At 40.7% G+C, this 26,503-nt stretch overlaps 1 protein-coding gene across 1 annotated transcript in view; it reads left to right on the forward strand.

The window, feature by feature from the left end:
* Positions 1 to 26,503, forward strand: part of NALCN (sodium leak channel, non-selective) — a 278,856-nt gene that overhangs the window by 200,094 nt on the left and 52,259 nt on the right. The window contains exons 16-17 of the mRNA XM_081948163.1: positions 25,015 to 25,151; positions 26,001 to 26,020. Coding sequence (XP_081804289.1) covers positions 25,015 to 25,151; positions 26,001 to 26,020 — 157 coding nt within the window. The remainder of the gene's footprint in view (positions 1 to 25,014; positions 25,152 to 26,000; positions 26,021 to 26,503) is intronic.

Here is a 26,503-nt window from a genome sequence, read left to right on the forward strand (position 1 = left end):
TTTTTAAATCAAATATATTTATATATATTACTATTATTGTACCTCAACCTTCATTTGACTATAGTTGCTTTTACATCCTTTTATATGAAATATTCTAAATCTAAAGTAAAATTATATAATGGCATTCCATTAGATCTTCCTAAAAACATCCAATAGCATTACATCTTTATAACATCTTCTAAATAAAAATTGATTATATTTAATAACAAAACTTTTAAACCTCCTCTCATAGTCTCCATTTGTAATTTATATAAAATTTCATATTGTCAAACTAGTATGTATGTATGTATGTATGTATGTGTGTGTGTTACAACCCCTGGTATGCCCAAATATGGGAGGGAGCTCACTACCAGGGGTTGTAACACAAATACATACCTATTTCCCTGGCTCAGCTGATAAGGAGGAGAGCCTATGCCTTAGTGGCTAATATAACTGCCTAATATGTAATACAGCCCAGGTTCAAATCCCAGTAAGGGTATGGCTAGCTGATGAGAGCTAAATAGCTTGAAATGGATCTATATTAGTCTCCCTTTGTTTATTTATCAGCACAAATACAACATATATATGTTACATACAACATCTATACTAGTCTCCCTTTATTTATTTATCAGCACAAATACAACATACACACACACACACACACACATATGTGTGTGTGTATGTATGTATGTATGTATGTATATATGCATTATTATCATTATTAATCATTTATTTGACTATAACTATTATCACTTTCATTTTATACATAATACTCTAAATTTAGCTAAGTTTAACAATTTTTATTATACACTTTCATTACATCAACCTGTATCTTTCCAGTAATAGTGCAGTCTTATGTCTTTTGCCATTTGTAGCATTAGTATTCTGATTACTTTCTTGGTAAGTGTTAGATTTGGGCAACGAGAGAACAGACTCCAGACACGTAGTGACTTATCAGCTCTTTATTAGTAGTAGTAGTGATCCAGCTTGCTCTGTGGTCGGAGGGTTCCCCTTTTATAGGAATCGGGTACGCCTCTCGACCAATCAGAACGATACCTGTTTCCCGCCGTAGCGGCGGACCAGAGAGGAGACTTACTGCGATATATGCTAATATCTAACAGTAAGTCTTGTATGAATTTTAAATGGAGAAAAAAACCAATCCAATCAAGCATTATAAAAAAATCCATAGGTATAAGAAAGAAGAAAAAGTAGTAGAAGAAAAACTAATCCATTCAGTTTAAAAAGTAGGGAACATTTGCAAAAATTCCATCCATTAAAAAAAAATAACAAACTAAGTTTAATGTAGCTTAATTTTGCCGCTTACTCTCTTGTGTCTTCAATTTTAATTAGGTTTGATTTTTTGGGGGGTAGTCTCTTTTCTAATAAGAAAATTTCCTCACCAATTTGACACACATTTTCTTTCCGCTTTCTTTCCGTTCCAGAGCTGTCCCAACTTCAGCAGCTTCAATGGCTACATTTTTGCCATCAGAAATAAGAATTTCTCCTGGATCAATCAGGGACTTTGCGGTGTCCCTGAGATCAGCAGGATGTAGTCTTCACTATCACCATTTCTGCGGGATGGTTTAGGTCCAAATGGACCGTCCAGTGGCAGAAATATCGACTGCGATCTTGGAGCTCCAAGATTGCACGTCGTGTCATCGCGACATCAGCTCCTCTCCCCCCCTTATTATAGCAGATAATTTTGTGTACTACGCTTAGGTCAGACCGTAGGCGATGCAGTTCCAGGTTGTCCAAGCCCAAAATGTCAAGCCTGATGGCGTAAGGGATTCTATTGTTAGAAAATACCATTAGCATAGAATGTGTCAGTTTCCCTTGGCTTGATTCCTATGTGCAAACAGGGATGTGTCTTTTATGTATTTAGTGTCTGATTGTCAGTTAATAATAAAAGTAGACTTTTAGCCTACTGCAGTTATGCAGAAGCTTTCCCGTATAAGCAAATAGGCCACAGCTATGTCATGACAGAGAGGTATCAATAAGCAGCGCTCTCTCTGAGCAAGGAAATGAAGTGACAGGAAAGGTTATCTCCTTGGTGGCTGCTGGGCGCGTGTGTGTGTGTGAGAGAGAGAGAGACGGTTTTCTTGAAGGAGATGCCAAATACTTTTGAGTGAATGGGGAATGGGTGCAATAAAGAATATACCATCACCATAGCTTTTCAAGTTTTATTAGCAAATATGACATAGGTAGATTTTTATGGCCTTTTTATAGTCTCCTTCTGTTAACAAATACTGAAAAGAGACTCGTTTTTCCCCCTTTCTCAAGCCTTCTAGAATTTAGGGAGCATGCCACTTTGGATTCCATAATATTTCTTTGTTATATGATTTTGTATTATTTTTACTAGAAGGGGGTGCAATGGCTCAGTGGCTAAGACGTTGAGCTTGTCGATCGGAAAAGTTGGCAGCTTGGCGGTTCGAATCCTTTATCCTTAGATTAATCAAACTTATTTCAATAATCAAATTAGATTAATTAGATTTTCAGAAAAAATATTTAATTAATCAAATTAGAGTAATCAGATTTTCAGAAAGGTCGGCAGTTTAGTCGTTCGAATCCCTAGTGCCGCGTAACAGATTGAGCTCCCGTTACTTGTCCCAGCTTCTGCCAACCTAACAGTTTGAAAGCGCATAAAAAATGCAAGTAGAAAAATAAGGACCAGTTTGGCGGGAAGGTAACAGCATTCTGTGTCCCTTCGGCATTTAGTCATGCTGGCCACATGATCATGGAGAGGTCTTAGGACAGCGCTGGCTCTTCGGCTTTGAAACGGAGATGAGCACTGCCACCTAGAGTAGGGAACGACTAGCACATATGTGTGAGGAAAACCTTTATGGTCTCCTTCTCTTAACAAATACTGAAGAGACTCACTTTTTTACCTTTCTCAGACCTTCCAGAATTTAGGGACTTTGTCACATTGAAGTCCATAATATTTCTTTGTTATATGATTTTGTATTATTTTACTGGAAGTCAGTCCTATTGGGATGAATAACACACTGTGTGTAAAGACGCTGCCAGAATGTGAAATCACGGAAGCAACTTAAATGATTCAGTAAGTAATTGAGTGTATGGTAAGCGTATCTCCTTGCAGAACTCTCATCCCCTCCACTATCTCCAGGGATGAAAGGAAAAGGGCTTTAGATAATAGTTATTTAGTGAATAGCTAACTTCAGTGGCAAATCTGAGATTGTAGGATGCTTTGCTGTTTGTTTTTTTCAGCAAAAAATAAAGGCACCCAGCATCATTCTAATGGTTTTTAGAACATTATAGTTTTCATTCTCATGGAGCAGAATTCTTAATGTATTTCTTTGAGGAATCTTTTCTTGCTTATGAATAGAAAAACAAACAATTTTATGAAGTACGGTTTATCACTTAAGGGTGCTGAACTAAACCATATCCTGATGTAAACCTTCAGAAATTAAATTCAAGTGCATACTTCAAAGTGAAATGCATGGTTTGGTAAAGGATAAATTCCAAATTACCGTATTTATCGGCGTATAACACGCACTTTCCCCCCCGAAAAATAGGGGGCAAATGATGTATGCGTGTTATACGCCGATATACGCCAGGCGATATACGGCAGGCACACAGAAAAGGATCGCGGAGCGCTTCGCCCCAAAAGCAGCTGCTTTTCTGTGCGCCTGGCGTTTAAAACATCCGGCTATCTATCTAAACGCCAGGCACACAGAAAAGGATCGCGGAGCGCTTCGCCCCAACAGCAGCCGTTTAGATAGATAGCCGGATGTTTTAAACGCCAGGCGCACAGAAAAGCAGCTGCTGTTGGGGCGAAGCGCTCCGCGATCCTTTTCTGTGCGCCTGACGTTTAGATAGATAGCCGGATGTTTTAAATGCCAGGCGCACAGAAAAGCAGCTGCTTTTGGGGCGAAGCGCTCCGCGATCCTTTTCTGTGCGCCTGACGTTTAGATAGATAGCCGGATGTTTTAAATGCCAGGCGCACAGAAAAGCAGCTGCTGTTGGGGCGAAGCGCTCCGCGATCCTTTTCTGTGCGCCTGGCGTTTAGATAGATAGCCGGATGTTTTAAACGCCAGGCGCACAGAAAAGGATTGCGGAGCGCTTCGCCCCAAAAGCAGCTGCTTTTCTGTGCGCCTGGCGTTTAAAACATCCAGCTATCTAAACGCCAGGCGCACAGAAAAGGATCGCGGAGCGCTACTCAGCGGGGTGTGGGCGAGAGGAGAAGAGAATGGATGAGCCGTCTCTCCTCTCCCCGACACCCGACTAAAACGCTTTCTTTCGCCCGCGGAAGAGCTCGGGCGGGCGAAAGGAAGCGCTTTAGACAGCGGGGGTGTGGGTGAGAGGAGGAGAGAATGGATGAGCCGTCTCTCCTCTCCCCGGACTCCCGACTAAAAGTTAATAAAAAAAGGAAGGAGGGAAGGATGGAACTGGAAGGAAGGCAGGGAAGGAGGGAGGGAGAAAGGAAGGATAAGAGGATAGGGAAAGAGGAAAGAAGGCAGGCAGGCAGGAGGGAGGGAGGTGCAAGGAAGGAAGGAAGCATAGATAAGCAGGAGGGAAAGAAGGCAGGCAGGCAGGAGGAAAGAGGAAGGAGGGAACTGGAAGGGAGGCAGGAAGGAAGGGAAGGAGGAAGGGAGGGTGGAAGATAGTAGCAGTGAAAGCAGCAGTGTTCATAGTTGCTTTTACTGTCCTTTTACATTATTTACCTTATAAGTGGTAATAATATTAATAAAAAAAAGTTCTGAGCTACCCTTATTTTGCTTCAAAGTTCTTTATTTGAAATTTAAATTTTTTCCCTGAAATTTCCCTCTTAAAATGAAGGTGCGTGTTATACGCCTGTGCGTGTTATACGCCGATAAATACGGTAAATTAGTTTAATCATTTGTGATGTTGTAAATAGTATACCGGCAATACTGTCATTTTGTAAAAATCCCATTTACAAATTTCACAAATATCAATCTGGTACCTATTTCAGTATGAACAAAATTCATTTAATTCTCATCTATACATAAAAGTGATCAGCATGAAAAGTAGATTAGTGTTTCTTTGTTTTTTTAAAATATTGCTATATGTGGCACAGTGGTTAGAGTGCAGTGGTTAGAGTGCAGTACTGCAGCCTACTTCAGCTGACTGCTAGCTGCAGTTTGACAGTTCAAATCTCACTGGCTCAAGGTTGAGTCAGCCTTCCATCCTATTGAGGTGGGTAAAATGAGGACCCAGATTGTTGGGGGCAATATGCTGGCTCTGTAAACCGCTTAGAGAGGGCTGTAAAAGCACTATAAAGCGGTGTATAAGTCTAAGTGCTATTGCTATTGCCATTAAACTGGTTAGTGTTTCTGATGGCATTGCAAGAAAAGAAAAGAAAAGAAAAGAAAAAAGATGTAATATCTTTAGGTAAAAGTGTTACCGCATTCAGCTCAGTTTTTTTTAAAAAAGCTAGTGAAAGAACATGCTATTTTTATAAATACTGCTAGACACTACTGCTGCCACTGGATTTTTTTACTTGATTGTCTACAATTTAAATGAATATTCTCCAGGAGTTCATAGCTTTGGGGATTTTTTTTCCCCTTGAATATTTCCTTGTGAACTCCTAGATCTTTCGTGTATTAAAATAGTTCGGAAATGAAAACCAATGCAATACTTTTAGTACAAATAATTGCATTGAAATGGAAACAAAGAGCCTATTCTCTAAAGCATCTGAAGGCAGGACAAGAAGCCATGAATGGGAACTAATCAAGCAGAGGAGCAACCTAGAACTAAGGGGAAATTTCCTGGCAGTTAGAACAATTAACCACTGGAATGACTTGGCTACAGAAGTTGCATCTGCACCATCACTGGAGATTTTAAAGAAGAGATTGAACAGCCATTTATTTGAAATGGTATAGCGTCTCTTGCTTGGGTGGGGGGTAGACTGGAGGATCAATTCCATTGTTCTAATTTGTTATTCTTTCTGTGATCATGTTTATCCATCCTATTAAGCCCAAAGAAAGTTCAGAAAGGTATAGGATCTCCTGCCTTGGGCAGGGGTTCGGACTAGAAAATCTCCGATATCCTTCCAACCCTATTATTCTATATCTATGTTCCCAGTTCTTATTGTAGAACTTTCTTGCTTAGGCAATAACCAGGAATAACTGTATAAAGCAGGCAATCTTGTTCTCCATTTTTATTCTTTATTCATTGTCTATTTTCTACAAAAACTTTCTAATGCTAACAGCCTTTCTCTTTTCTATTGAAATATCTTAGTGCTTCAAAGCATGAATGTCACTTTCGTTACACAATAGCCAAGCTCAAATATTGGAACAAATAGTATACAATGTGCAGAATGTATTTGGTGTTTCCTGTTATCATAAAGAGTTTTAAAACTTTCCAAGTCTTAGCAAGACTCTTTTATCTCAAATTAATCAATTTTGTGAGTATATATTTATATTTGCATGACAATATCAGATGACTGATATTGTTCTGGCTCATTCAGTCACTTCTGACTCTTTGTTAACAAATGTAAATACTTTGCAAGGTTTGCCTGTCCATAATAGCTTCATTGCGTTCTTGTAAGTCCATGCTTGTGTCAGTGGTGTGATTCAAAAATTTTCACTACTGGTTCTGTGGGCATGGCTTGGTGGCCATGGTGTGCCTTGGTGGGCGTAGCAGGGGAAGGATACTGTAAAATCTCCATTCCCTCCCCACTCCAGGGGAAGGTTACTGTAAAATGGCCCCATTCCCTCCCGATCAGCTGGGACTCGGGAGGCAGAGAATAGATGTGGGTGGGGCCAGTGAGAAGTGGTATTAACCGGTTATCTGAACTACTCAAAATTTCCGCTACCGGTTCTCCAGAACTGATCAGAAACTGCTGAATACTTGTGTGTTCCAGGATAATATCTAGTCACTTGTCTTTGATCAGCTTCTTTTTCTATTACCTTCAGGACAAAAAAAATTAAATGTGTTGTCTGATTTCCAATGTCTCTTGTCATTGTGTTGTTCAATGTCTTTTATCACTGTGCATCCAAAATATTTAAATGCTGATTGTATTATTAATGCTTGAGTAGCCTGATTTTACTTCAAATTGTATGAATTGTTTGTTCTTCTTGTCATTCAAGATATTATAGGAGGAGAAGCATATTAGTGTATGGTGGTAGACTCAAGTTGAGTCTGGTAATAGCTTTTCAAACACATAAACAGGCATAAGCTTTTGAGAAAGTCTGAAGAGGATAGTTTGGTTATATAGAGGCCAGTTATGAAAACATACCTATATAAAGTTTATAAACTTCATTAATTCAAAAGATTCTAAAATACTTCTGATTTTTTTGCTGTTTAGTATTCTCCAAAATTCTTTCCAGTAGCACAATTCAAGGCCGTAGTTTTTAATTCAGTCTTTCTGATGGTCGAGCTTTCCCAGTTCATACATTACAATGCCATCCTTTGAAAATGCTTATTTAATTGGCAGGTTGATACCTCTGCATTTTTCTATTTTGTATAGATCTGTAGTAGTCTTAGTCTCATGTATTAGATGTCTTTTTGAGGGGTCCTTGGTGCTCTTTGAGCTTGCTTGTTTTCTTGCGAATGTTTCATTACCCTAACTACTGTGTTTCCCCGAAAATAAGACAGGGTTTTATTTTCTTTTGACCCACAAAATATGGCTTGGGCCTTATTATCAGGGGAGGGCTTATTGTTTTGGAATTGCTGGGTGGCTGCTCTCTTGAGTGAGCGGGCTCCCAAAGAGCCGGACACAGCCTCAGGGACGAACAGCTGTGTTGCGCTGTCACAGCAGTGCAACACAGCAGCCATGAAGCAACCACGCTCACAAGTAGCCACCCGGCAAACCACCTTTCCAGCAGTTGTTCCACTCTTGCTCGCGCACCTCCCAGCCTCACGATGCCCTGGCCCAGCTCTCCCTGCAGAGCCAGGGCACCTCCGCTCCGGTCATACGCTCTATGGTTGTGGGCCAGTTGCCAGCAGAGCATACTCCCAGAGTGTACAACTATAGAGTGTATGCCCAGAGCGGCCACTGCCGGAAGACTCAGTTTGGAAGCCGCCAAAAAGCCATGCTGGTATGGCGGCAGTGGTGGCAGTGGTGGTGGCAGCGGGCAGAGGAGGCAGCAGAAGTGCTCTGGCTCTGCAGGGAGAGCTGGGCCAAGGCATTGTGAGGCTGGGAGGCATGCGAGCAGGAGCGGAACAGACGTTCACACAACCCCCCTCTCCAGCCGTGCAGAGCGCCATTCACTAACTGTCATTTGTCGGCCATTTTATTTACCTAGAGAGATTTCTGTTATAATTATTACTGCTGTCTGTATTCCACCTGATGCAAATGTGAGCACAGCGCTCTCTAAGTTACATGACACCATCAAGAGGCAGCAGCAAACTTACCCTGAGGGCATTTTTATCGTGGCTGGGGATTTTTTTTTTTTTTTTTTTTTTGTAATAAAATTTTATTGGTTTTTCAAAATTTATAGGGAAAAGGGTAAATGGACAGGTATACAAATTTTGGCAGTTGCAAAGTGTGTGAGGCCCCCCTCCCTCCATACCCATAGCGTACATTTATATATAATGCATTAGTATATAATTGATTATAATCAGCATATTAGTTCTATTATTAAATTCAATCAAATTAAACATTACAATATAAAATCCAAATATAATTCCATTTTCACTTTCGGTCAATTTATAATAATATGATTTTCATATTTATTTCTGTGATCTGAGTCTTCTTGCTATTGCCCCATCTCCCTCCACTGGCAGAGCTCTGGCCCCTCCCGTGTCCTGCGTGTCCGTTGTAGTGTCTGGTGGTTTCTCTAGGAGTGTTTTATTTTTTTCCATAAAGGCCTGCGCCTCTATGGGTGAATTAATTCTGATTCTTGTCTCCTCCCAGAATATCAGCATACCTTCAGGCATCAACCATCTAAACCACACCCCTTTCTGGTATAATTTATTCGCTAATTGCGAATAATTTTTTCTTTTTTCTCTAATCTTCTTAGGGATCTGCTTCAGAATGGTTATCTCCATATCATGATATGTCAATGCTTGCCCCCTTTGTACACCCAGAATTTCATCTCTTGTGGTTTTTCTAAGGAATTTAATGTGAACCTCCCTGGGTAAATTGTGTGTTCTAGCATAAGCTGAGTTCACTCTATAAACCAGATCTATATCCCACCCCATCTGTTGTTTTTCTTTGTGTGTATAGTCAGCCAGAATGTTTGTCATGATGTCCCTTATATTTTCCCCATCTTCCTCTATAACATTTTGAAATCTAAGATAATAGGACATTCTCTCAAATTCTAATTTCATCTGTTGGATGTCAAGATCTTTGTTCCCTTTCTGCACAGCTTCCACCACCCCCCTCACCTCCTCCACCCCCCCTTCCACAAGATTCAGTCTTTGTGAGTTCTTATATATTTGGGCTTGATTTTCTTTAATTTCATCTTTCATTTCCCTTAACTGTTTCTTGATTTCCTCCTGGCCCTGTAGGATTTGTTGAAGCATTTGTTGAAAGTCCATCTCTGTAGTCTTATGTTGCATCAGTTCTGTTATCTTTGACTGTGTGGCTGGACTGGATGTTGCGGATGTTGGAGCAGAAGTGGCAAAGCCAGGTTTTCCAGGAGGGGGTCTTTTAGATGCCATCCTTTATAACGTTAAAAGTTCAGTCCAAATATGAAGTAAGCAATTAGAAAAGAAGGGTAGCCAGGTGAATCCGGGAGCAGAATAACCAGGCAGAAGAGAATCTCTCCAATAAGTCTGGCAATAGATAGAAAATTTCCCCTAGAAGGTTAAAAAAATACCAATCCACAAGAGGTTCCTCTGGGAGACACGGAGACAAAGACCGGAAGCCTGAATTTTAAAGGTGGAGTCAGGTTTCAGAGTTCATAAAGACAACGGAAGTGTGCCATCTTGCCCTGCCAGTTTTGGGCACAGAGGCGTAACAAAGTTTTAAAAAGTTCCAAAAGTCCTCAAATCATTGTAATATGTAAAATTAAATTGAAAAGAAAATCATCTCAGCCTAAGTGAGGCTTCATTCGTTGGCTCTCCCCCCTCCTCCTTCCCCGGGGGCTGAGAGCAAAATTGTTTCTTGCCGCTTGTCCAAGGGGGGGGGGAAAACCCCCCTCCCTCCAGCCGCACCTCCAAAATGCTCCGAAAGTTGTTTTAAAGTTTTAAAAGCTGAATCAAATCTTCATGCAAAGTAAGGGATGAAGAGAGAGGCAACCTCACCGCACCGCAGCTGCTTCCTTCAATTGTAGCATTCTCCAGTCGGCTTGTAGCGAGGCGCGAGGCGTGGAAACGCGATGCGCCCTCCGAGCTTGCTCCCCGGTGCCTTGGGCGCGCGAGAGAGCCCCCGCCGGCTGCCGCCGCTGCAGGAGACCTCCGCGATGCCGCCCCTCCGGCAGGACCCCTCTGCGGGGTGTCCTGTGCCCCCCAAGGAGTGGGGAAGCCCACCGGGGAGCCGGAGCGGGCAAAGAGCTGCCCGTCGCCGCCGCCGCCGGAACCGGAACTTCCGTGGCTGGGGATTTTAATCAAGACAGTCTAAAGTCTGTTCTCCCTAAGTTTGTGCAGTATGTGCAGTGTACCACCAGAGGTAAGAATACTCTAGACCATATGTACTCAAATTTGAGACAGGCATATAAATCAATCCCCCTCTCCCATCTGGGTACGTCTGACCACATCTCTCTGCTACTGTGCCCAAAGTATATCCCTCTTAGGAAAGGATATGACCAGTCTTGAAAACTGTCAAAATCTGACCGGAGGGAGCACTCTGCCAGTTGCAGACTGTTTTGAGATTACCGAGTGGAGTATATTTGAACATTTGGAGCTGCAAGAATTCACTGACACTGTACTCTCATACATTAAAGCATGCACAGACAATGTAACAGTGAATAAGTGCATCAGAGTTTGCAGTAATCGTAAACCCTGGATGTCAGCAGAGGTACAATCACTTCTGAGAGCCCGAAACTCCAACTTCAAGGCAGGAAACGAAGACAAATACAATGAAGCCAGGGCAAACTTGAGAAGAGGCATTAAGGCAGCTAAATAGAAATGCAAACAAAAGGTAGATAAGTATCTGGAAGATAAAAACTCAAGACAGGTGTCGCAGGGGCTACAACACCTAACCAACTATAAGGGCAATACAAAAAACAATAGCCAATGCTAATGCCCTGCTAGTAGAGGAGCTAAATAGCTTTTTCACCCACTTTGAGGTCAAAAGATCAGTCTCTGTGGCTCTAGCCCAAAGACCCTCTGACCTCCAGCCACTCACCCTGGATGAACATCAAGTGAGAGCTGAGCTGAAGGCTGTAGATCCCAACAAAGCTGCAGATCCAGACGGGGTGTTGGGGAAAGTGGTAAAAACCTGTGCTGACCAATTAACAGGGGTCCTGACAAGATTTTTAGCCTCGCCCTGCAACAGGCTAGAATCCCATCATACTTGAAAGCAGCCACAATTATCCCAGTTCCGAAGAAAGCAGCCATAAAAAGCTTGAATGACTATAGACCCATTGCACTGACGTGCTTTGAGAGACTGGTTCTACAACACCTTGGGTCCTGTCTTCCACCAAATTTTGATCAACACCAGTTTGCTTATAGAAGCAACAGTTCGACACGGGACACCATCACCATTGCTCTACATATTGCACTGAGCCACCTTGAGAAATTTGGGGATTATGTCAGAATGCTTTTTATAGACTATAGCTCAGCCTTTAACACCATCTTACCAGGAATTCTCATTGAAAAGTTGACTGACCTGAATTTCCCTCCCCTCATTTCTGAATGGATCAAAGACTTCCTGACAGAAGATGTAAAGGACCCAAATGGGTTGGGTCCTTTACATCTTCCACGCTGAAGCTCAGGACAGGCTCCCCTCAGGGCTGTGTGCTCAGCCCCTACCTGTACTTGCTGTATACATATGACTGCATATCCTCTGATCCATCCAACATCATAATAAAGTTTGCAGGTGACACAACAGTGCTGGGTCTCATAACTGGAGAGGACGAATCAGCATACAGGGAAGAAGTCCAGAAGGTATCCGCATGGTGCTCAAGAAACAACTTACATCTAAATACTAGTAAGACAAAGGAGATGGTGCTAGATTTCCAGAAGCACAGAGAGGAACCTGCCCCACTGTATATCGAGGGGGGCTGTGTGGAGAGGGTTTCCTCTTTTAAATTCTTGGGAGTGCTTATTAGTCAAGATCTCACCTGGAAAAACAACACGTCTCTGGTGATTGGAAAGGCCCAACAGAGACTTCATTTCCTTGGAGTCCTGTGAAAAAATCAGGTGGAACAACGGCTCATGACCTCTTTCTATCGGTTCACCATAGAAAGTTTTCTCACATACTGTAGTACAGTATGGTATGCTGGCTTAACAGCTGCGGACAGGAAGGCACTACAGAGAGTGATCAATTCGGCACAAGAAACCATTGGTTGCCCTCTGACACCACTGCTGCTTTAGCAGAGTAAGGAAGATACTCAGAGATGATTCAAACCCTGGTCAGTGTCTCTTTGCACTTCTACCATCAGGTAGAAGACATCAAAGTATAGCCAGCCGAACAAACAGGTTTAAAGATAGTTTCTATCCTTGGGCTGTGAGACTTTTAAATACAATCACAATCACTCCATGCACATGCTAGGTTTTTTTTTCTTTTTCTTTCTTTTTTCGTTTCTGTTATAATTTTGCACCAGTGAGGTTAAAACCAATTTCGTTGTATATAAGTACAATGACAATAAAGATTATACTTACACTTATACTTATACAAAAATACTGTTTGCTGTCAGTTTATATTCTGGTGTCTTGCCTGTCTGTGTGACTGCAAGACTGCAAAGTTTAAACTGAGTATTTCCTGACTACTCAGACTGAATGAAATATTAGATTTAGTTTGATGCAATACACTATAGAGAAAGAAGCAAAGAACAGTTTCTTTCGTTGGGAATAGATTTTTAAAAAATCACAGCATTTTGATACTTACGTGAGTCTAAAAACTCTCATACTTAAAAACTAATTGTATAATGTAATGCAAACCTAATTCCACCTCAAGGTAGTCATTTTATTGTTGGTTGTTCTTGACTTATGGAAACAAGCTGTCTTTGAAATTCTAGCACTGCATGGAAGTTAGTTTAAAATTCCTGAAAGGTTCTGCATTCTATTATGTCCTAAAAATAATATGTAAATCCTGACTGAACAAGATACTCTCTAGGCTATACCATAAACAGTATATTTCAGATAAAACACCACCGAAAATATCACGAGAAGTAGCTCTTTATTTCCCCTTTCCTATCCAACTTAATTCTAATATTTGATAAGTCAGGAAATGACAACAGATGCATTTTTTCAAGGCACTACAGTACTTTTTTTTTCAATCATGAATATTCAATGCATTATAAATATATTATTATTTTACCTCATACTAAGCTTAGTCCAGATTGTTTTCCAGTTAAAGCAGAAAAGCTGCTTTTTTCTACACATAGAATAGAACAACAGAGTTGGAAAGGACCTTGAGGTCTTCTAGTCCAACCCTCTGTTTAGGCAGAAAACCCTACACCACTTCAAACAAATGGTTATCCAACATCTTCTTAAAAACTTCCAGTATTGGAACATTCACAACTTCTGGAGGCAAGTTGTTCCACTGATTAATTGTTGTAACTGTCAGGAAATTTCACCTTAGTTTTAGTTGCTTCTCTCCTTGATTAGTTTCCACCCATTGCTTCTTGTCCTTCCTTCTTTGGAGAATAGGTTGACCCCCCTCTCCTTTATGGCAGCCCCTAAGATATTAGAACACTGCTATCATGTCTCCCCTAGTCCTTCTTTTCATTAAACTAGACATACCCAGTTCCTACAACCGTTCTTCATGTTTTAGTCTCCTGTCTCCTAATCATCTTTGTTGCTCTTCTCTGCACTCTTTCTAGAGCAGTGAGTCTCAACCTTCCTAATGCCGCGACCCTTTAATACAGTTCCTCATGTTGTGGTGACTCCAACCATAAAATTATTTTATATTTTCTGTATTTTTTCAAAAATATGTTTTTTTTTTTGAAGACCACCTAAGACCCCAAAGGGGTCCCGACCCACAGGTTGAGAACCACTGTTCTTGAGTCTCAACATCTTTTTTACATAATGACGACCAAAACTGGATGCTGTATTCCAAGTGTGGCCTTACTAAGGCATTATAAAGCGGTATTAACACTTAACGTGATCTTGATTCTATCCCTCTATTTATGTAACCTAGAATTGTGTTGGCTTTTTTGGCACTTTACCACTTGGACTGCAGACCGTTTAAGAAACTGACATGGAGGTTTGTGGTAGTGTGAGTGTATGATAATATGTAAAGTAATTTCCCCATACTAAGTGGTAATCCCAAGAAAGATTGTCAAATTCTATTTATGCTCTCAATATCATATAAATAAATACTGTAGGAAAGGTTTGTGCTATAACCTTCTTAAGTTCTGATTAAACAAAGAAACCAACTGAATTCAGCAAACTATGAGTATATGTTGTCAGAATATGTAAACAATCAAAATGGAAAGAAAGGCCGAGAACATTATGAAGGGTTCTCTGTATATATTTTTTTTAATTTTTTTTCCTGTACCACTACATATTCAGTGTCATGGTTATGATAGTTCTTTTCCACACGATTACATTTTTAAGCATCTGATGTTGCAAACAATAATCAGCAAAGAAGATGCAAACAACCCGTTTGCTTTTTCTTGCAACTAAAGATAAATTTAGAAAAGGAGAAACTTTTTATTGATCTTTCCCGAAGAATGAAGTTGTCCTTTGCATAGCTATTGCTTTTGTATCTTTCCACCCACCCACCCCAAGTGCCATCTTTTCACAATATATAGAATACCCTGACTGTGGATATGTTTCTCATATTTCTTTTCTTTTTTAAAAAAAAAAAATTATTGGTTTTTTTAACATTTATAAGGGAAAAGGTAATGGAAAGGTATACAAATTTTGGCAGTTGCAAAGTGTGGCAGGCGCCCCCTCCCTACAAACTCGTAGTATACATCTGAGTATAAAACATTAATACATAGTCATATATAATCAGCATATTGATTCTATTGGTATTTTCAATCAGTTTATACATTGTAATATATAATCCACATATAATTCCATTACTACTTTCGGTCAGTTTATAACAATGAGATTTTCTTATTCATTTTTGTGATCTGAGCTTTCTTGGTATTGCCCCTTCTCCCCCCGCTGGCAGAGCTCCGGCCCCTCCCGTGTCCTGCATATCCGTTGTAAGATCTTCTGTTTTTTCTAGGTGTGTTTTGTTTTTTTCCATAAAGGCCTGTGCCTCTATGGGTGTGTTAATTCTGATTCTTGTCTCCTCCCAGAATATCAGCATACCTTCAGGCATCAACCATCTAAACCACACCCCCTTCTGGTATAATTTATTCGCCAATTGCAAATAATTTTTCCTTTTTTCTCTAATTTTCTTGGGGATCTGCTTCAAGATGGTTATTTCCCTATCGTGGTATGTCAGTGCCTGCCCCCTTTGTACACCCAGAATTTCGCCTCTTGTGCTTTTTCTAAGAAATTTAATATGGACCTCCCTGGGTACATTGTGTGTTCTGGCATAAGCTGAGTTCACTCTGTAGACCAGATCTATCTCCCATTCCATCTGTTGTTTTTCTTTGTGTATGTATTCAGCCAAAATGTTTGTCATGATGTCCCTTATATTTTCCCCATCTGCTTCTATGACATTTTGAAATCTAAGATAAAAGGACATTCTCTCAAATTCTGTTTTCATTTGCTGGGTATCAAGTTCTTTGTTTCCCTTCTGCACCGCTTCTACCCCCCCCCCACCTCCGCCACCCCACCCTCCACAAGGTCCAGTCTCTGTGAGTTCTTATAGATTTGGACTTGGTTCTCTTTAATTTCTTCTTTCATTTCCTTTAATTGTTTCTTAATTTCCTCCTGGCCCTGTATAAGTTGCTGAAGCATTTGTTGCAAATCCATCTCTGTACTCTTAGGTTGCATCAGGTCTGTAATCTTTGATTGTGTAGCAGGACTAGATGTTGCAGATGTCGGGGCAGAGGTAGCAAAGCCAGGTTTTCCAGGGGGTGGTCTTTTAGGAGACATAGTTTATGAAATAAAGAGTTCAGTCAGTATGGAGAATGGACAACTGGAGAAGCAGAGCAGCCAGATGAGTCCAGGAGGCAGAAGATCCAAGCAGAAGAGAGTTTCTCTAGTCAGTCTGGCAATAGAGAAAAATTTTCCCCCCAGAGAGTTCAAAGAGTAACAATCCACAAGAGATTCTTCTGGGTGGCACGGAGACAAAGACCAGAAGCCTGAATTTTAAAGGTGGAGTCAGGTTTCACAGTTCATGAAGACAACGGAAGTGTGCCATCTTGCCCTGCCAGCTTTGGGCTCAGAGGCATAACAAAGTTTTAAAAGTTCCCAAAGTCCTCAGATCATCACTAAGTTATGGAGCTAGGTTCAATGAAAAGTCACTTTAGCAAGGGTGTGGCATCATTGGTTGGCTCTCCCCCCTCCTCCTTCCCCTGGGGCTGAGAGCAGAATTGTTCCAAGCCGCTTGTCCAAGGGGGGGGGAAATCCCCCTCCCTCCAGCCGCGCCTCCAAAGTAATCCAAAAGTAAAAGTTTTAAAATGCTGAAAAGTCCTTCAAGTCAAGAAAGGGAATGAAGGGGGGTAGTGCCTCACCACACCGCCACTGCTTCCTTCTATTTTTCATTCTCCGATCAGCCTGTTGCGAAGACGCGAAGCGCCCTCCGAAACTGCTCCCCGATGCCTAGAGCGAAGTGGGGGGGCCCCCACCAGCCGCCGCCGATGCAGGGATCCCCCGCGAAGCCGCTCCTCCGGCAGGACGCCTCTCCGGGGCGTCCTGTGCCCCCCAAGAAGTGGGGAAGCCCACCGGGGAGCCGGAGCGGGCAAACGACTTGCCCGTCGCCGTCAGCCACCGGAACCGGAACATGTTTCTCATATTTCTTGATTATCCGATATTATACTAGATGCTAGAAACTTTAGATGCAAGATTCTATAGCCTTGGCTAATTGTAGAATTTTTTTTGAACTTGCATATGAACTGCTCAGTTTCCCAGTTAATATAAGATCAGTAAAGAATAATTGTATGATGTTAACATTATTCCATACTGATTTCATGAAACACATATCAGTAATCAGGGAAAAAAAACTAATAAAACTAGTTGAAAAGTAGCTGTGAAAGCTCTTAATCGGAATGTGCTTGTAATATAAAAGACTGTATGAGTGTTAGGCCTATTCAGATCTTGCATGCTATGTTGTGCTTTCTAGTGATTTAGCTGCAGTTCCCATAATTGTTCATTGTTGGATTAGCCATTGCTGTAAGCATTTTGTGAGTTTTTGGAAATACATTTCTATAAACCTGGCAATCAAACAGATAGGAGAAAAGAGAACAACTGAAAATTAACTCCCGCTGTGCTGTTTGTATGTTAAACAGTGTTCCAGCATTGAAATGTACCCAACTGATATGTTTACAAAATCAATTTAAGTCCTACCCTGACTCCCACGCTCTTTTGGAAAGTGGCAATCCAATTAATGTTAAGTTGTTGAAATACATCATCTTTCATCATCAAGCCTTATTCATTTGAAATGTCCCCACTTAAGTGGTGGGTTTCAAAAAATTTTAGAACCTCTTCTGTTATTGTGGACTGCTTTGAGGGAGTGGCTTGCCGGCCAAGTGACCAGGTGGGAGTGGCTTGCCAGCCATGTGACCGAATGGGAGTGGCTTGGCGCTTAGAAACCAAAATGTTGGCTCAGAAACTCTGGCATTTGAAGCATGCAAGTCTTAAAGCTGTCAAGTTACAAGACCTTTGCACCCCTAACCCTTTAGGGAAAAAAACCCCAGGGGTGTTCAAACTTGACAGCTTTAAGACTTGTGGACTTCAACTCCCAGAATTCCTCCTCCAGTCATGTTGGCTCAGGAATTCTGGCATTGAAGTGTGCAAGTCTTAAAGCTGTCAAGTTACAAGACCCTTGCACCCCTAACCCTTTAGAAAAAAACCCCAGGGGTGTTAAAACTTTACAGCTTTAAGACTTGTGGACTTCAACTCCCAGAATTCTTCCTCTCGCTCTTCATCTTGATGATGTGAGGACGGGCAGGGGAAGGAGCTGGAACCGGTTGTAAACGACACTGTAGATTTGTGGAGCCTCTTCTATAGAAGAGGTTAGAACTGGCAGGAACCCACCCCTGCCTCACTTCCTAAACATTTTATTTCTTTATCTGCTTGTGTATTAACTGATTCATTTTTGTCGTGTTTATACCTCATACCACAGCCAGAAAGGTTCTCAATTTTAAAAAAAAGACACATGTTTCCAAAGTGTTGGGTATCCGCACCATGAAGTCACTCACAGTAGCTAGCCAGTTTTAGGAAAACTGTGCCTCTTAGTAAGAGCTCTTCATTCTAAATGCACCATTGATTTCAGACAGATCTGACCTTTTCAAATACTGTATCATGTGGATTAAAATAGAACATATTCATGAGTTCCTGTGAACATTTTATTTGTCAAATATGTGTGTGCCTTTTTTTATATATTTGGCTGTTTAACAAAATGGCAAATACATCTTTGAAATGTGTAAATGTAACTCCTCAACCCATGATAGTGACTCATAAATAAAATCGGAGAAAACATGACGGTGAAAAAAGTTACCCATTATTTTGTTGGCTATTCAAACTTGTTGGAAACTGTTCCAGGCTTAGCTTATTTCTGGTTGATATTGTTACATACAATCCTGGCAAAGTTTGCAAAATTAATGTAGAACATTAACATTGGACTTAAACAACATTATTAATATTGGACTTAAATAGACTCCAATAAGGATTATTAGTAAAATTATTATTTTTCAGTTGTTCAAATGTAATCCACAAATTTTTCTAGTCATATCAAAATATTATTTAAAATGCTGGGATTTTTTTAAAGAAAAAAAACAGTGTTCAGCTTTACTGATTGACTGAATTTTGTTTCTCCTCCTTGTGTTTCCGGAAAAAGGGTTGGTAACCAATTCATTTTATACATACACACGTGTAATATATATGTATAATCTGACAGTATGTCAGAAATCATTTTGTCCCGTTTCTGGTAATTCAGTATAGCCTTTAAAAAATTTAGGAAAGTAAATATTTTGTCCCTTTGCAGTTTCGAAATCCTCTCTCTGATCCTCCAAAGAGATTTGGGGGCATATGTGTTACTGCAGAAGGAAGGAGAATGGAAAAGTTTATTTTTGTCTGCTAATGTTAGGCATCCCACATTACTATTTCATGTTTATTTTACACAGAGGTTTAAAGTTTGATGAAACCTGCTCTTTCAAAGCCCCACTTAGTGAACATCCCTGATAAATACATGCTACCTTAAAATTCCAAACCACTTTTACCAAACACTTACAGATTAAACTAAACTGCAATAAAGCTTAAAAAAAACCACTTCGCTATGAACTTTAGATACAGAATTTAAAAACTGGAAAAGTTACTAGCAAGAACTTTTACGGGTTTTGAACCTTTGGGATAGAATTGGGTGGAGGAGGTTAAAATAATGCAAGCACTTTCTATAAATTGAACAATGCAGAGGAAGAACTAGATATGCATCATGCTGAGCAAATATTACACCCAAAAGTGTTCAAGGGCACTAAGTGAAGTTAAATGCCTTATACTTCCCAATAGGTAATATTATCTCAGCATGACAGATGTGAGGCACTGCAGAATGATTTTGAGCTTAGATTATTTTTAAAGCATATTATTAATCATTATATTGTTTCAGCACGATCCTTTTTTTTTTGACCCTTGCTTATATACTTTTTTGCTAGACTGCCCCACAAATCAGTATTTTTATTGTTCTTCAGTTTTGCCTGTATTAAAATTGGCCACACTTTGGGTTGCCTTGTGCAAAGATAATTATTTTATTTGCTTTTGGCTTAATGTATACATGTATCCAAAACAGAACGTGTGAAGCTGCCACAAGAAAGGTGGCATGGGTTAAAATGGTAAAGGATGGGTTTGCATTATTATGGCTTAGTGTAGAAGGAATTTCCAAACTCCTGGTTGGCAGATCAATGTTTTTAGCCTGTTTTGGGGGAAGGGATTTGTCATGAGGTTTTAATGGGTGAAATGCATGTCAAAATGTTTGCAGCTTTGAATCAAAACAACAGACATTGGCTCCAACATACTCCCTGCAGTTCTACATAAGCAGCCATCCCAGTCAAACTTTGAATCAAAAGTCAACACACACATACACACACACAAATACACACACACAAATACACACACACAAACACACACACACACCCCCAAAAAATACAGTTCTGGTTCAACATGAAAAGTAACTTTAGTCCAGTGGTGGGTTTCAAAAAAATTTAGAACCTATTCTGTAGGTGTAGCCTGTTTTGTGGGAGTGGCTCGGCGGTCATGTGACTGGGTGGGAGTGGCTTGGTGGGCATGTGACTGGGTGGGAGTGGCTTGGTGGACATGTGACTGGGCGGGAGTGGCCAACTTGGAAAATATGGTGAAACTCACTTAACGACGTTCTTGCTTAGCAACCAAAAATTTGGGCTCAATTGTGGTTATAAGTTCTCTTTCTTTCTTCCCTCCTTCCTTCCTTCCTTTTGTCTCTCTCTCTCCCTTTTTCTTTCTTTCTTTCTTTCTTTTGTCTATCTCTCCCACTTCGTTTTTCTTCCTTTTTCTCTTTCTTTTTTTCTTTCTTTTTCCCTCTTTTTCTTTTTTCTTTCTCTTTCCTTCTTTCTCTTTCTCTCTCTCTCTTTCTCTTTCTATCTTTGTCTCTCTCTTTTTTCTCTCCCTCTCCCTCCATTTCTTCCTTCCTTCCTTTCTTGTGTGTATCTCTCCCACTTTCTTTCTTCCTTTCTCTTCCTTTCTTTCTTTCTCTCTCTCTCTCTCCCTCCCCCCCCCTCTCTCTCTCACACACACAGATATCCCTTCCAATTATATTCGTAGATATATTTTATGAACTAAAACCGGTGCCCAATAAATCCTATGATCACGGCATTCTGTGTCTTACAAGCCAATTCACCGAGCTCCCAATTCAGCCTCTTACCACTCTGGGGGTTAGTCGTCCTGTTATCTCTTGGTTTTGGTTCCCGCCTTTTTAGCAGAGTGGCAGAGAGAGCTAATTTCAAATGGCTTTTTTTCCTTTTGCCGAAGCCTGATTTCTCTGCTGCTCGGCGGGTGACCTGGTGGGTGTTCAAAGGTGTTGGGTACGCCACAGAAGACATGCACATCACACACCGCGCTTGGCGCAATGCAAGGCGCATGTGTAAGGGGGACTGGATCAGCTGGGAGGTTGGCAAAAAAGAAGCCTCTGTTTCTCCTCTTCAGCAGCTCACAGAGAAAGGAGGCAGGGATGATGGCCGGCTCTCGCCCCCTCACTGCTTTCTGGGCCATCCAGCCAGCTAAGCAGGGCAGGCAGGGCTGCAGCCAGTGGGCCACAGGGGTGGCAGTGGCGAGTAGTAAGTGAAGAGAGCACCGGCCAGTATCCCTGCCTCCTTCCTCCGCAAGTGCGGCCAGGCAGAAATCAAGGGAGACAGGGATTTGTGTAGTGTGTGTTTGTGTGTATATCTGTATGAGACAGCCACCTGGTTTCCAATGGGGGGGAAGAAATCCATGCAAAGGGAGGAAAAATGAATGGTTTTCTTTCCTACCCCACCCCCATTGGAAATCAGGCGGCTGTCAAAGAGAAGGGAGCACCACATGGGCTATTCCCCAACAGCCGAATCCTCCCCTCCTGTTCCTTCTTCAGTTGTTGGAAGAAGCCCACGTGGCATGTGCTCCCTTCTGTTTGACAGCTGCCTGGTTTCCAATGGGGGAGGGAAGAAATCAATGCAGAGGGAGGAAAAACTCATGGATTTCTTTCACCCACCTTTGGAAACCAGGCGGCTGTCAAAGAGAAGTGAGTGCACGCCATGTGGGCTTCTCCCAATCCTCCACTCCGGCAAAGGAAGTGGGTGGGCGGGGCAAGCTTGGTGCAAGCGAGCAGCAACTGGGTCGGTGGAGGGAGCGAGCGGGGGGGCAGGCCAGGGGAGGGAGCATTCTGGTATGATGCCTCCGGAAGCTCAGGTACGGGAAGGCACGCTAAATTTCACAATTGGGTACGCGCGTACTGGTGCGTACCGGCTAAAACGCACCTCTGCTTTAGTCCTATAAAGTTTTTTTCGTGTTTTGGGTATTTTTAAATAAAGTGGCATTCCATATACTAGTCATGCCATACAACCAAAAAGCTTCTTTATATGTATCTAAAAGCTTTATTGTGGGATGAGATATTTCCTTCCTTCCCTTTGAAAAACCAACTGATCTGGAAAAGCTAAACGGGGCACTTGGATGGCAGATCACCAGAAACTACTGGGATATAGGCTAACTAAAAACTTCAAGAAGAAAACAATAGTAAACCCATGCTGCATTGCTGCAAAGAAAATTACATGAAAACAGTAGAAATGGCCCTCAACTCAAAGGGTGCCCCTTGAGATATAAATTTGATAAACTCTGTGGATAGGTTATTACCACTGAAAATGTCTCTCGCCTATTTTTCTATTGCCCAGGGGCTCCTTTAAAACAGGAATGCTGTAGGACTGTTATCTGCCATTCCTGCTTTTTTGACAGTGCAGTTTTCTGAAAAGCCCTCCTTTCTCCTTCACTTTGTACTCCTCACTGGGGGGTGGGGGGATTCTAAGCTCTATTTATATTATTTTCCCATCTTTGACTGATGCCAGTTTTTCTCCTCTCCTTCTGAAATACTGCTTTACCATTTGGGTGAAGACTCTTTGTCATTGATTTATTTGTCTCATATTTTTTTTTAAAGACAGGCTTTAATTTTTAAAAATGACACCCAAGCAGAATATATAGGACCGCTATGCCACAACATGTTCTTAATGGACTTTTGAGTCTGTGATCAGCAGTTTCTGAATCCATCAGTACAAATTCACATGCAACATTTCAGATTCACAATGGGGTTGTATGGAGAATCTGTCTTTTTTTATAGAAGTGTGTATGTATGTATAAGGAGAGACACATCAGTTAACCTTGCATTTGTACCTGAAATGATCTCCTTACTACCTCCCATCTCCCTCGAAGACCCAAGAAGGGCTGAGGAAAAGGGGTCATGGCCTCAACTCCCTGTCCGCAACCTGAAAGGAACAGCACTTCTATCCCTTCCAGGAAGCTTTGTTTCTCTGAAATGCTTGTCACATCCCCTGATCTGCTCTGAAACTGTTTTAATTAGTATGCTAGTACTTTCATGCTAAGAATTCATTGACGATAAGATTGAAGATAATTGTGGCCCTTCCAATGCCCTTAAAGATCTCCTTATCCTTCACTATGCTCATTAAATCTGTACCTTTTGTTTATCCTTCAACTCAAGGTGTTTCTAGGGTACGTGCAGTTTGTTATAGCAAGAGCTATTTGGAGGCAGTTATCTTTCCCCATGGAAGGCCGAAAGGAGAATCTGCCCATTAGACACCTTCAAATGATCTATGTGTCAGGGTTCTGATGGAGCCTCGTGCCAAGCTTCAAAAGAAATTCAGTTATTTATTAAGAGCAACATGTCGTATCCAAGTGAAGCCAACTCTGACCCCACGTAATTTATGGCCCAATTATGACCCTGTTTCCCTCCCTCCCCCCAAAGTGTGTCATAAATCACATTCTCCAACGAAGCACTTTCCTGGGCTGTAGAGATCCTCCTCCGGCTGCTGTGGGTAACCTGGGAGACAGCCTTGAGAAAGATATGCCTGGAATGTACTTCTGTTTGGGGCTGCTGTGTTGCTTGGTCAGTTTCCCAACCCCCTTGCCTATGGCAACTCGAGAGCAGGCCAGTGATGCTTTGCGAGTTGATATTATGATTACTTATTCTTCATGAAATTTCCTAGAGAGCATGCTAAATTCAACTATATGCTTGGTTTGCTTTAGTGAGATACTTCATTTGGGCAGTCTTTATGAGGAAGGCACCCTGGCGTATGCAAATTCTGTGATACAAACAAATATCTGTCTTGAATGTGGGTGGGTGGGGTGGTAATGCATCTGGTTGTGTTTGTTTTAAATTATCATTCTTTTATCATTTTCTATTCTGAGGAAATAGGATATCGGAATTTAAGTTCTTTTTTCCTTTATTGGTTACATTCTGTGTCTGCCAAACAATTTCTTTCAAATTTTTGTACAAGTTAATGGGTGTGTTAGTAGCCACCATGGCTCATTTAAGAAAATATCTTATTCCTGTTACTGCTGTAAAAAAAATACCTAATGAGGATATAATTCTCATTACAATATGTTCATTCCTTTAGCTGAGAATGTCTAGGAAAACTGCTTAGTATTAAGCTTGTTTAACTGCCTGGGAAATACGTTTTCCCTTAGTCCTTTGCATATGTTCCTTCTTCTTCCTATTTTCTTTCTAGTGACCATTTATTTATTTATTTTAGGATTTATACATGTCTGCCCATTTTATATCCCCAGATTTTGGTAGCTCACAGCAACAGCAATAAAAATATGCAGCATGAAAAACAATTTAAAAACCAAACATTCAAAAGATAGCATCTAGCAATTCTTTAAAAGTAGCTAGAAGAGAGATGAGCTTGTCTTTGAGAGACAGAAAATAAATTCTTGAACCAAGTTATGTAGCCTTCAAGTTTCTTACAGTACCACTCCCTATCAATGAATTCCAAATCAAGATTCCTTGGTTTACTAAGAATTTAATAACTTCTAAGTCAACAGGGACTCTGTTTGCAATCCAAGTCCAAAACATAATTCTATTAATTAATAACAGATGAGTTTATATTGAGTTGATTTTTCTTATAGCATTTGTGAAAAAAGCAAATATTTATACAACATCCTTTGCATTTAATATCTTTCAAGAAATAGACTGCTTGAGTTTCAACTGTAACAGTATTCTTAAAATAGTGAGAAACTGGTATTAGAATGATGTCAACATCTTCTGTAGTTCTTTCCTGCCATCTGGTGGCTTTTCAACTGCTTGCATTTGTTCGGGGGGGGGGGGGGGGGAATGTTCCGAAAACATTTTGTTCTGAAAAACAAAAACAAAAACCTGATTCCCTATGATGTTAGATTATCCAGGTTTTTTTTTCTTTTAATTTTCAGCTGAAGCAAAGTGAAGCAAATGCAGATACCAAGGAAAAGCTCCCACTACGCCTCCGGATATTTGAAAAATTCCCCAACAGGCCCCAAATGGTAAAAATCTCCAAGCTGCCTTCAGATTTCACAGTTCCCAAAATAAGGTAGTAAACTTTTTCTTGCCTCCTTACTGCAAAGCTGACTCTCTTGAACTTAATAGGCAGAAGGTTTCTTGTTTTTCATTTTCATATTTTGGGGTCTGCAGTGGTTTGTTTTTAAATGTGTAGAAGAGTTCTCCTTTTTCCTATCTCCTGTGACAAAATTTACAACTCACTGAGCCACTGGCAGTTGGGCAGCATTTGTTATTGGTTTTTTATATATATAATTTTTTTTAAAAAAATTTAAACATAAAAAAACCATGAAAAATTCTCATCCATTGCATACAGCATGTCGTTTGGTTACAAGCTTTGTGCATCCATATTTTCAATCACCTATACAATCACAATTTTTTCATCTAATATGAATAGGTAGCTTACTTTCATTTTGCATCATATGATCAATTACAAGTTAAAATTTCTTTCCTTTCAGCAAACCTAGTTCCCTTGCATTTTTAATTATCTATTTAATAACAATGTACCTTTATGTAATCACTTACCTCATTCTAACATTTGTTGTTGTTGTTGTTGTTGTTGTTGTTGTTGTTGAAAGTAATCTTATAGTAATGTGTTCTTAAAAATAATCCCCAACTGTGTTCTTACTTTAAGTTAAATACATTTGGTAATTAACACTATCATATATGGAAGAAAAAGCGGGCGACCTACTTCAGTTTTCCCCACCAAAAAATGGGTCGACTCAAAGATGTGGAAGATATGGTACTGAGCAGAAAGTCTCCCTGGCTGGGACGTACCAATAAAACTACAGGGGACGAGCAAAGAGACTATCATAGTAGCAAGAGCATCCATGATGCAGATGGGGTAAATCCTAATGGCTCTGCAGCCATTGATGTTTCCTAGTGAAAACATGTCTCTTCACTGTTGGAAGCCAATTGCTTAACCACAAAACCCAGGAGTGGATGGAATTCAGTTTAAATTGCCAAGACCACTGCCAGCAAAAGCACTGCCAGCACTAAGTGTATCAGTGTATCAGTCTGGTCAGTGGCCAAAAGAATGAAGAAGGTCAATGTTTATCCCAATACCAAAGAAAGATGGTAGAAAGACTGCTCCAATCATGAGCCATAGCCTTGATACCACACTTGTATAAAATTCTCTTGAAGGTAATCTAGCAACATTTGAGTCCAACCGCCAACAGAGAACTGCCTGATGTACAAGCAGGATTTTGGAACAAGCCCAATGATAGAACATGCAAAAACTGATTCAGTTCCTATTGTTTGCTGCCCCGTTTATTATAATAAACTATTGAAAAAAATAAAATACATTTTATTGGTGTTTCAAAGTCTGGAAATCAGTCTATCAGATAACATAACAAAGAGCTTTGGATGATATATGATATAAATGAC

This window comes from Natrix helvetica, assembly GCF_964273705.1.
Source record: "Natrix helvetica genome assembly, chromosome: 3".
Classification (NCBI taxonomy): domain Eukaryota; kingdom Metazoa; phylum Chordata; class Lepidosauria; order Squamata; family Natricidae; genus Natrix; species Natrix helvetica.